The sequence below is a fragment of the Branchiostoma belcheri genome, unplaced genomic scaffold (genome assembly GCF_001625305.1).
Source record: "Branchiostoma belcheri isolate BF01 breed outbred unplaced genomic scaffold, Haploidv18h27 scaffold245, whole genome shotgun sequence".
NCBI classification, from domain to species: Eukaryota; Metazoa; Chordata; class Leptocardii; order Amphioxiformes; family Branchiostomatidae; genus Branchiostoma; species Branchiostoma belcheri.
The window spans coordinates 228,415-241,058 of NW_017803849.1; the positions used below are offsets into that span (position 1 = coordinate 228,415).

The 12,644-nt window shown below is 40.9% G+C and overlaps 1 protein-coding gene across 1 annotated transcript in view; it reads left to right on the forward strand.

Annotated features, from left to right (window-relative positions):
* LOC109471281 (polycystic kidney disease protein 1-like 2) overlaps nt 1-10,941 on the forward strand; it is a 35,037-nt gene extending 24,096 nt beyond the window's left edge. The window contains exons 24-32 of the mRNA XM_019770565.1: nt 370-557; nt 1,357-1,431; nt 2,270-2,518; nt 3,253-3,421; nt 4,025-4,222; nt 4,707-5,057; nt 5,862-6,017; nt 6,545-6,688; nt 9,566-10,941. Coding sequence (XP_019626124.1) covers nt 370-557; nt 1,357-1,431; nt 2,270-2,518; nt 3,253-3,421; nt 4,025-4,222; nt 4,707-5,057; nt 5,862-6,017; nt 6,545-6,688; nt 9,566-10,278 — 2,243 coding nt within the window. The 3' untranslated portion in view covers nt 10,279-10,941. The remainder of the gene's footprint in view (nt 1-369; nt 558-1,356; nt 1,432-2,269; nt 2,519-3,252; nt 3,422-4,024; nt 4,223-4,706; nt 5,058-5,861; nt 6,018-6,544; nt 6,689-9,565) is intronic.
* The last annotated feature ends 1,703 nt before the right edge of the window (nt 10,942-12,644 follow it).

Genomic DNA, 12,644 nt, shown 5'->3' on the forward strand with positions numbered 1-12,644 from the left:
GAAGGCAATTGATTTGAGGTGGATTGATATGCCGTAGTTAATTGAGCCGAACTTCTGTAATCATCGATTGACGGTGGCATCTTCAGGTTCAAACTTTCCCTGTGGGGTCGTGTGGTGTAGCGGTAGAGTGCGCGACTCGGAACCTAGAGGTCCCGGGTTCGAGTCCTGACATGCCACCGATCTTCTGCCCTTAGGAAAGGCACTTAACACGACTTTCCTCACTTCGCTCAGGTGAAAATGAGTATTGTCCTATCATGTATTTGTCCCCTGTGTTGGTGGCGGCATTAATATGAGTTGAAAAAACTTGAGTGTGCCGTCACCACGTCTGGTGATTACATGTTGGAATAAAAAAAAAACTGTTCTCTGCAGCGTACTTCCTGGTGTTTGTGTCGTGTTTCCTGTCGGCGTTCTTCACGATGTTGTACGGGTTCGAGTACGGGCGGGAGAAGGCCGAGGCCTGGCTCCTCACCTTCCTCACATCCTTCTTCATCGACCTGCTCATCACGCAGCCCTTCAAGATCGTTCTACTGGCCGTCTTCTTCGCACTCATTCTCAGGGTAAGACCAACTGGTCTAGGAAACATATAAGTGTAGAGTAACGACAGAACGTACGGCTAGGAATCAAGAGGTCCCGAGTTTGAATCCTAACACTGATTTTATGCCCTTGGGAAAGGAATTTTACACGAATTTCCTCACTTCACTCAGGTGAAAATAAGTATGTCTGGTGTCCTATCATGCGTTTGTCTGAGTTGGTAGCGGCATACAAATAAGGCCACAGCAAGTAAATTGTATGGATGACATTCTCCGTAGACTTCAAATCTAATGCGATAGCGCGAAAAAAACAAGGGGGGGGGGGCAAAAAACAGGATTCCTACATTTTCAAATTTTGACATCATAAACCTTGTCAAACAAGGAATGATACCTATATTGTGCTGTTATCTGCCAACTATTACAACATCCACTTGTCACTGAAAAATGAAAGTGTTCAATCATTGTACAGAAGGTTTTGATTCAATGGGAATATCACATATAAAAGGAATGAAATCCATCACTGCATCAAAATGATGAGAAATCAGAGCCTTGCATTGTCCCTTCTCTTCCTATTTATCCACGTTCCGACATGGCAACAGGCATCTTTGCTCATTTTCGGCATGTTGACTACTGACTAGAGAGCAATAGAATTTTTTTCAATGCGCGCCCTGAAGTCATCCGTAACAATTACTTGGCGTGCACTAAGTTGAAAAAAAATTGAGTGTGCCGTCGCCATGTCTTGTATAAATGTTGGAATAGAAAAAAAAAAATATTACATTGAAGGAGTTCAATGCTCAGTTCTTTTGTTTTGTGTTTGATCCAATAGAAAGTAGATAGCGAGGATGAGGAGGTACCGGCTGGACAACTTGAAGAGGATGAGATATATATGGCTGCGGATATGGTACGTCATGCTTTTATCTATCATATACACCCCTTTGTTATGGGCTTCTAGGGTGTCATTTTTTTTCAGATTACAAATCGTTGGAAAGGAACTGCTTCATCATTTTGTTTTACTTTCCATAATTTCTCATTATGGTAAACTAGTAATAGTAGAGTCCTTTTTATAGAGTAAATTCAAGGCATTGTGTTTCAGTTAAAGGTGTTTGCTGCTAACGTTAAAAAAATGCTACGTTCAAAAGAAACTTTAGAATGTAAACTATATGGCAAAGTGAGAGCAGATCTTTATAATCTGATACAATCTATGTTCCCCTCTTCGTTCATCTAAGCGGTACAGATATTTTTTTTTATTTATAATGAACTAAGACATACCTTCTATATTGAAACATACCTGTTCTTCCTTTTTGCCATTACTAAGAAACGAGAAGAAACCGATTTTACTTAATTGTAACTACTTGACGATGTATATATGTAACGTTATCTGTATTCCATTCTTTTGTTGTGACCTTAACCCAGTGGGTATTTGTGTACAATATAGGTCTTCATTCATCATTATGTTTAAAAAAACATATTGTTTTTGCTCCATTTCTTCTTCTGTTCCAAACACTAACCTTTGACCTGGCCAATGGCCTCTTTTGTTGACGTGTGTCACCATAGTAACTGGTGTTGGGTAACATAATGTTGCAATCTCATAGTAGGCATTTAGACTCCTGTCACCATATACATGTATATGAATGTGTTTGAGTAAGAATTAACAGAGCAGACCATATCCGAAGATAAACATTATGCATTTGCTTTGCTAATGTTACTTTTCTAGTTCAATAAAATTTCTTCTTCGATAGGAAAACTGGAGCATGCCGACCACAACAGAAGCAAATCCGCCGACCCCTGAGGATCTAGCGGAGTCCCGCGCACAGCGGTTCCGGGAGTTGACGCTAAGAGCCGCGTTCAAAGAACTGCTCTTCTACCTGCTGTTCATCACCGTACTGGTTATTGTCGCCAACGGACCACGGGACTCCATGATGTATCATCAGACCAAGCACCTCCGCGACACATTTTTTATTGGAGGCGGGAACCATTCCCTGCAAAAGGTTGTTTTTTTTTTTTGTTTGTTTTTTTTGTGGGTAACGGTAGGGTGCTCGTCTCAGAATCAAGTGGTCCCGGGTTCGAACCCTGTCATGCCACTGATCTTGTGCCCTTTGGAAAGTCACTTTACACGACCTTTCTCTCTTAAATCAGATGAAAATTATTATTTTGTCCTATGTTGGTGGTGGCGTAAAAATTGAAAAGCTTGAGTGTGCCGTAACCATGTCGTACCATTACATGTTGGAATAAATAAAAGTTTGGTTCACTGATAACAGGTTCCAAGCATTCCCTGGGTAAATTCTTAGTTGACATGACCTGAAAAGAATGGCCTCATAGTTTGTACCAACACCGTTTTGAACAGATAATTTACAAAAGAATAAACAAACAGGAGACACTGCGTTGTAACCATCTACTTTAATTACATTATTAATGTGTCAAACACAACGTGACAAGTTTATGTCTTTCAACTCAAAACCTGCGCGCTTTCCAGTGTCACTCTTTCTTCTTCAAGTTGTTTCTTGGTAAATTGTACTAAGGGGAAGGCTGTTATTCCTTTCACTGGCACCTCTAAGATAGATGATATATAATGAAATGTATTTTCAAATAACGTAATTTGCATACTTTGCATGTGTTTTTTTCCCTTCTTACTGAAAACGAGTCTTACCATTTAAACGCAATTCGACTCCTGTCCGACACATGCACTTTTAACACATATTATGTTTCTTGTTTCTTTTTCCAGGCAACAACTTTTGAAAAATTTTGGAACTTTGTCGAGCTTGCGCTAGTTCCTGAAATAAGCTCCAAGACGTGGTACAACGGCATGGCTCTGCAGACAGACGGTTACCTGAGGGACTACCAGTCATTCATTGCTGGAACTGTGCGATTCCGCCAGCTTAGGGTCAAACAAGGCAAGTTTCCTCCTGTCGGTCCTTGTTTCAGATGTGTGTGTCCCGTTCTATTTGTCCTTCTGTCGGTCCTTGTTTCACATGTGTGTGTCCCGTTCTGTGTCCTTCTGTCGGTTATTGTTTTAGACATGTGTACCCCGATCTGTATCGTTCTGTCGGTCCTTGCTTCAGATGTGTGTGTCCCGTTCTGTGTCCTTCTGTCAGTCCCTGTTTCAGTTGTGTGTGCCCCGTTCTATGTGTCCTTCTGTCTGTCCTTGTTTCAAATGTGTGTGTCCCGTTCAAGGTGTCCTTTTGTCCGTCCTTGTTTCAGATGGGTGTCCCGTTCTATGTGCCCTTCTGTCGGTCGTTGCTTCATACGTTTGTCCCGTTTATGGTGTCCTTCTTTCCATACGTATATATTTGTGTGTGCCCCGTTCTGTGTTCCTTCTGTCGGTCCTTGGTTAAGACGTTTGTCCTGTTTTTGGTGCCCATCTTTCCGTCCTTGTTTCATATTTGTGTGTCTCGTTCTATGTCTTTCTGTGCGTACCTGTATCAAAAGTGTGTATTTCTTTCTACATATGTCATTGCACAGGTTACAATAAATTTGTGTGCATTTGCTTTCTCCAGATGAGCAATGCAAGATCCCAACACCGTTCCTAGGGATCATCGATAACTGCGATGAGGATTACGGCTACTTTGCGAACGACGACAGACATTACACCGAGGGTTGGGCAGGACCAGCAAATATAACAGAGGATCCGATAATCTATGAAAACTACACAGAAGAAGAACAGCCTTGGCTTTATCACTCACCAACGCTGTATGGTAAGTACATGTTCATGCCATACTTCTTTCTTTTAATTTAAAAGCATCCAATGCACCTGTAGGGCAAACCTGACTTTTTTAAAGCCAAGATTGTAGTCATTTATCTACATACTGAGTTAAAACCACACTATCCCAATGTTTATTGACTCTCATGGTGGAAACATTCCAAAAATTCAGACGGAAAATGGTTAGAGGAAGGGCCCTATGCTTATTTTTAGGGTACCACCCAAAAATAAAGGACTACTTTTGGGGCTTGTTTCTGCAGTTTTAGATGCCAAGTTGCAGTTTTTAAGTATGAAATGCTGACTCAAATGTGCTAATGTGAAGTATTATGTATCAATATTACAAAGATTGTCTTATCCAGTTTTGCTGCCCTGAAATCTGTGAGATTGCCTTACATTGAGAGGCAGTGTAGTCATGTCTGAATTCTTTTAAGGCAAAGGAGTGTTCAGAACGTAAACCTAATTTTTTTCCCTTTATGTAGATATTCCTACAAGCGGAAGATATGCAACGTACTATGGCGGAGGCTACATCGTGGAGCTGACCAACACCACGACTGCAGCCTTACTGTCTACCGTAGACTGGTTAGAATCTAGCGGTTGGATAGATCAACACACCCGGGCTGTCTTTGTACAGTTCACGATCTTCAACCCAAACACGAACCTGTTTTCTATCATGGAGCTGATGACAGAGTTCCCAACGCTGGGCAGTTCTTACTCAAAAGTAGAAGCCACAACTGTACGCCTCTTCCGCTTCCAAACCGTCTGGTCCAAGGTCGTGGCAGCATTTCAAGGAGTCTTCGTCCTGTTTACACTTTACTTCGTCTTCAGAGAGCGTAAGTATGATATGTGATATATTGACCATTCTTACCTGGTTTATATTTGTCATCGCAATATATAATAAAAGATATGAGGAATGGTGCAAAAAAATTCTGCACATTTTGCGCACAAGGTACCAGCTTAGCCGAACTTGATATAGTCAGGCTATTTTTTTTCCTTTTAAACAACCTCCATGCTCCCCATCAATGGTCTTTAGCCGAGTTCACATGCTGGTTCAAAGTTCTGTGCAACACTGATAGTCTTGAATAATATAAATTTAAGCCTAACTAAAATATCTTTATAGCATAGAGTAAAATTGTGACTTATTCCAAAGAAGTTGCATCGATGTTATCTACATACTGTCAAGAATAATTGAAGTAAATTGCGTCTAGTAAAGTAGGATATCGGAATATTACGGAGAAGCCACAGGTCCTCACTAGGTGGCAAGGTGGTCTTGTGGTAAGGGTTGTTGACTCAGATTCCGAAGGTTCTGAGTTCGAGTCCCTGGCAGGTCCTGGTATTGTGTCCTTGTAAAAAGCACTTGGCACGACTTTCCTCACTCAACTCAGGTGTAAAGGAGCACCTATAGCTTCTTTTAGGGGCATCTCTTGTTTAAGTAGAGCCACGCCTGGAGTATGTTAAAGATCCCACCACACTTGTCGAAAAGAGTAGGGGCCTTTCCCGGTGTGTGTGGTTTAAACCTTACAGTCTGGTTTTAGGTTTGACATCTTGAAAAGGAGATAGTCACATGTTATGTCAATCCTTCCACAAATGCGGCAAATCATAAATCACAACTTTTGACATCTTGTTCATCTTGTCAGTTTCCAGGATCATGTTGATGGGTTTTGAGTACTTCAAGATGTTCTGGAACTGTTTGGAGCTGTGCTTAGCGCTCCTGTCTCTGGCGGAGATCGGGATCCTCCTGTACACGCTGTATCTTATCCTGGGGTTCAACACACCGCAAAGGAATACAGAAGGTTTTAAGACGTTATCTCACCTACAGGGCACTGTACCAATTTCTATCTCTACAGTGCCTACGGCACCAAAATAGGGTAGTGTGCCGTAAACGGCCACGGTAGCGAGTGTTTGGCTCAGGACCAAGGTTCGAATCCTACCATGTCGCCGATCTTGTGTCCTTGGGAAAGGCACTTTACACGACTTTTCCCACTTCACTCAGATTAAAATGAGTAGTACCTAGTTTCGGTTAGGGACGTCCCTCGGATAGGACCTTAAATGGAAGTCCCGTGTTTGGGAAGAGCCACACCCCACGCGTGTTATCGAAACCTTACCAACACACTTATCGAAATGAGTAGAGGTCCTTCCCGGTGTGAGTGGTTCAAACCTTACAGTCCGGTCTTTCCGGTCAGCTTGTACGTACAAGTACAAAACAGGTGTTTGACGACTAAAAAGGTGGTTTACCGGTTATGCAAAGTACAATAGCTCCGTTAGTTACCGGAATACAACATGCAATGCTTCAGTAACTCAAAATTTCCATCCTGTGCAGCTACTCGAAACAGTTACGAGAAGTATCGCCAGGCGGCGCTGTGGGACCAGATCAACACGTACGTGCTAGGCTGGCTGGTCTGTGTGGCGACTCTGAAGCTGCTGCATCTGTTTCGGTTCAACAAGCACATCGTTCGGGGTGCAGGTGCGCACTTTTGTACATCTCACTGTGGTTGTTGTATTCAGAACCGTGTTTCATCCAAAACCATGCTCAGAATCGGTCCGTTCTGGATAGTCCACGCGTATCCAGAACCTAGCATGGGCCCCTCAGAAGATCTACGTTCTTGCATGCATCAAGACTAGCCCATTCAGGCATAGAACTGGATAGGCACGGTTTTGGATACAACAGTGGTTTTACATTTTTCAATGAGAGCCTGTTGTTTGTCACGGTGGTCTGTCACTACGGTATTCTTTCCCATTGCTAGGGGGATTCGAAAACGTATCAGGTTACAAGACGCAAGTTTGGCCTGTTTTAAACTACCCGTAAACCACTTGAAGATAAACAAATAGTATTGGAGGGTAAATTCCGTTAAAATAAAATGAAATCATCGTGTTTACATAGATTTAATGCTAGTTCTTTACGTTAAATTACTAATTTAAAAAAATCTCGCTCCGAAAGACGATTTTTTTCGGGATTTGGAGCGCCAGTCCGAGACAGTCCGAGTCAAGTTTTTAGGCAAACATCGTTTAAGATTGGCTACGTATATTACCCAAAATCCCCGATTATTATATTTTTCGACGACTAGGATCAAAAATCGTGTCTTAGGAATTTTTTAATTTCTGATTTCAAGTATAGTTTTTGTCGACATAAATGTGAAAAAAACGGCATTTTTTGACATTTTTCGCACTCAATTGCTCATAATTCAAAATCAAGGTCCTTTTTCGAAAATCCCTAAGACACGATTCAGGACAAACCCGTTACGGTCATTTTGAGCCGTCAATGAGATATGTTGGACTCTCCATGTTTCCAATCTTAAACGAGTTTTGCACGCATGTTATACGGCATGAATATGACTAGTGTTTATTTAGGCTGATGAGTACGATCTTCAAGGTCACCCACAATAACGGCAGTAGCTTCGTTTCATGTTCCAGCCCACTACAAAATGAAGGCAGAGATGTAGTTGTCCAGGAAATGGTTTATATTTGTTAAAAGGTGGATTTTTTTCTGTTAGGAGGTACACATGTAAAAAGGGGCCGGAAGATCCATGTTTACTGTAAATGACCGCGGGTGACCCCATTTCGAACACCGTTCTATTCGAATTACGTCAGATCGAACATGATTCGGGTTCTACTGCAGGTGGGGAGATCGGGGCCCAATTTTGACCACCGTGTGTGTGTTACGCCAAAGGAAAATAGACTTGTATGTCCAATACTGATATACTGATGATACTCAGAATCAATCATTTGTAATATCAATGGAAGGACCAAAGTATGTATTGGTCCACGCACACTCATTACAAGTTTTATAAAAGTGTCTTCTTGAGAACACGTTTTCCTTAGCTTCGTAGAGCAGCTAAGGCTTTCTTACGATGAATGCATATTAGGCTAAAAAATAAATCAATGTAAATACCTAATGTGTTTTTAGTAAAATTTTGAACTTTATTCCAACACAAGGGTTACACAGAGATCAAATTATCAACGATCATTGTCGCCTTCATCAGGATAATTTATGACCAATCACTTCAAAACGTAATCTCGCGAGAATTACGGTTAAAGACACGTGACCTTATTCACACGAGACTTTACGGATACGTGACGTCAGCAATTCATCAAACGTGCCAGGAAGTTTATATCGTCCACCGTCTCTGTTAAGTGATGTCTGAAGTGACCTGATATATGTTTGTTTGTTTGTTTGTTTATTGAGATCTCCATTAGTATGGTAGGTAAACTCCATACTATTCTTCCTGGAGTCCAGCAACATAAAGTAAGATAACAATAATAATAATAATAACTAGAAAGGCCAATATTTGCTTTGGAGCAAATACAGCGATGGGTTCACCACATTTTACCACATGGCAGGGAAAGAATGAGAAACACAAGGGAAAACAATGATTCACATTGATATAACTATAATATGAAGTAAAATACAACTAAAACAACAGTTGGATAGCTATTCCCTACTTTATTGGTTAGGATTTTTAATTGCATAATGCAAACTGTTGATTTTCAAAATAAAAAAAAAACGTCCATGCCCGGCATTCCAATGCTGGAGCAGGAAAGCTTGAAATACCTACCAAAACACTTGAATACAGACATACTGTCAGTATGGAAATGCTTCTGTGCAGGTGTTAATCAAGTTAAATCCCAACAGCCAATCAGCAAGAAGTATAGAGGAAAGCTGCATGCCTATTGGTTGATGCCCTGCATTCCATTGTGATGACTCATGCCCAAACGTGGTAAACAAGGCAAACTAACACAGTAATACATTTGCTATAACACAGCCAAAAAACTCAAATAAAACCATTCTAAAAGCCTGTATCACAAAAATTTAAAAAACGCCTAGGGGTATTTTCCCACTGTACCTCCATACCAAATTTCAGGACCTTAGGCCCTAAAATGAAGAAGCTGAATCCATTTAAAAAATGGCAGGAGGAGAAGGAGGAGAAGAAGAAGAAGAAACATCAGAAAAAGCAATATGGTTTCACCACACCACTTCGTGGTGTGGTGAACCCATAATAATAACGGTAATTACTCTATCAATAATGATAATAAATAAAACATACAAATTATGCTGAATGTTATGACAAACTTGAAACAAACCAGCATTGGAGATTAGAGGTCAAGTAATAGAAATAATATGTCTGAAATGAAAGTAACAACTTATGTAGTTTCCACTCAATACAAAACTGGCCTCCTTAATGCCTCATTATCCTGATGAAGGCGACAGTGGTCGTTGAAAATTTGATCAATGTGTAACCCTTGTGTTGGAATAACGTTCAACATTTTACCATGATTAGTACCAACACAGATGGACTTTCATGATAATATTGTGTTTTTCTTTTTTTTTCTGACTTTTGAGCAGATACCATGAAAAAGGCTTCGGGTCCGCTGTCTGGGTTCGGCATCATGTTTGGCATCATGTTTTGCTCCTTCACAATGCTGTTCTACCTCGTCGTCGGCACCAAGTTGGAAGGCTTCGCGACCTTTCCCAGTGCTCTACAGACCATCTTGGTGATCATACAGAGCGCGTCTAGCTACTATGTGATAGCAGAAGCGAGCAGTGTGCTGGGCCCTCTGGCCTACTTCGCGCTGCTCGGCCTGTTCCAGTGGGTCATGCTCCTCATGTTCGTCGCCATCTTGGACGAGGCTTACCACGAAGCCATGGCCGAGCAAAAAGGCGGGAAGACGGAAAACGAGAAAGTCGCTGACATGATGATCCAGCGGGTTAAAACAGCCGCCCTTACGGTAGTATCGTGTGGAAGGAGGGAAAACAGGATGAAAACATACGAAGTTCGCCGTAGACCGACAGAACAAGAGTTGCTTGACATATTTAATGGACCCGAGTTGATCAGGATGGTGGAAGAAAAAGGCAGCAGCACTCAGACCTTCGAATTCGTGCTAAAGGACAACCCCCCTCTGGGAGAAACTAACGATTACGACTTTCTGGATGCTGGAGACAGTGCAAGAAACCAAACCAGCTCTCAGATGCCTGGCTACAACCTTGAGCTGTTGTCTGAGGAGGAAATAGCTGATGTATTTGCGGGGTTCAGGAGTCCTGAGGCTGCAGCAGTCTGAGGACCCACATGGCGCTCCTGTCGTGGAGTTTTTGTTCTGAATTTCCTCAAAGTATGATGTTCAAGATGAGCATCATTTTCTGATAACGCCATACCGACTTAATTCTCTGGATGGCATCCTCGGAAGACCCCCAAACTAATGCGCGCGGGCAAAAATTAAAAAAAAAATTCCGGCCCAAAGTAAAAATCCTAGTAAACCACAGGAATACAAAATAGTTATTGTTAATTTGCGGTAGTATTTAGCGATGCATACGACAAGCCGGCACATACAAGCATTTTGCGGAATTTATGAATCGGCACTGTATACGTATGTATGTACTGAGTTCTTGAGTCTTGGAGCTTCCGTAGCCTGGGTGCCTGACTCCGTATTATCGCTAGCTACCATGACAATGTAGAGCCTAGAGCCAGGCCACAGCCTCTGGCACATTATTTCTACCACCCATTAGAGGCACTATATATATATCTGAACTATGAACTATTACTTTCTGAACTATAAGGAGAGAAGTTTAAAGTGTTACTTGTATGGTTCTATGGTACAAGTAAATACCATTTGCTATACACTACTGACAATAAATCATGTAACAACTAGAAGTCAGAGATCTCAGAGCTCCATGAAATATCTAGATTTTGTGTAATGGTGACTGTGTCCTCATTCAATGATGGTGTCTACAAGGTCATGTATAATGATGGTGTTTATCAAGGTCATGTATAAAAAGTAACACCCGTAAAATGTTTTATTTTTATTTTTCAGTCACGCAAACAGCAAAAACGTAATCATGCCATTATATTTGAAGACGAATATCATTTTCTGATGACATGCCCCACATACGACGAAGAGAGACGCATATTAATGCAGATGATCCGATGTAAGGCTACTAAAACATTACCTAACACATCTAGAGAGACGTTCCATGTACTTATGTCATGTCCAGACACATTTTCTGTATATATAGGTCAATACATTTATAATGCCATGCAAAAAAGACATCTTAGAATAGCTGCATAAGTAGAGTTACTGAATTTTTTTATCAACTACATGTATATAGTGTAGCGTTTCATAGCATTTATAGCATTCATAGCATTTATATGTAGAACATTCCTGGCAAGTAACTTAGTATACACTCTGTTTAGTAGCCATAGAACATGTTTAGTATAATCAGGTACAACTGCTCACTGTACACTTCATGTGTATAGTTTAGCGTAATGTAGAATGTACATGTAGAGTCGAAATATTCTCTAGCCAGTAGTTCTTTATAATACTCTGTCAGATACAATGTCCGTTGACCATATATATAGCATTATGTTAGACACATACCAACTAGTAATCTTATTATTTGCCATACATTGTACCCGTGACAATCGTTGTGCAATAAACTTTGACTTGACTTGGCTATGTTTGGTGTGTTGCAGGCGTTTTTATCTGGCTTTGTTTTTTTTACATTAAAAAATCCATTCGCGTTACCCCAAAGGTTGCGCTACCCTGTAGGGGTCCAGGAGTGTTCCTGTGGGTACCCGGGAAATGCTGTTCTCTTCTGTTCATCAGGGATGCAAAAACTGACCAGGTGGGGTTATCACGACTAGTTTACGGATTACGCTTGCCGCCGGGTCCCAGGTTCATTACCGTTAACGTATATTGTTAACGTTAGTAAGTTAACTCTTAACCGTTAACTCTTAACCGTTAACTGTTAATCTTGTCAGGCTAAACCTATTTTACTAGACAGATGTGAACAAGAAAAACACAGACAAAAAAAAATCCCTTAACCATTTTTTAATTTTTTTGGGGGGGGGGGTAGAGTGGGGTAAACATTGTATCATACCCAAATATATCTAAAAGAGATAAATATTGCTTCATATTTTGTTACCTATACAAATATTACCTACTTTATCGAAACTGACCCCAAACTTTGCACCAAGCACGAGTATACCAGAAGCACGAGTGTAGATATGATATACACGTACATGTATTAGTAACTTTACAATAAGACATAAACCACTATGTTATTCAAGGTAATCACAGAACCGGTTTGTCGAAATGTACTAGGCTCTGCATACCAGTACATGGTGACATCCACTAGTTTATCTAGGTTTAACGGGGAGTCTTTGATGAAGATGTTTAGAAAGCCCACCGGTGATTACATGTTGGAATTAAAAAAATAAAAGTAATGTGCCAGAAAAAAGGCGCATCATAAAAGTTCCCCAAAATCCCAGTTATGGAGTCCGCTGAGGCAGCTAATTCTTGTATTATCACCCTTGGTTTATAGATGTTGATAGGGTTAGTCACCCTCTACTAAGTTTGATCGTAAGTACTAGTATTAATATTTGTAGTCCTCCAGGTTGTTTCAGTACAAATATAGAGAGTCCTGTTTT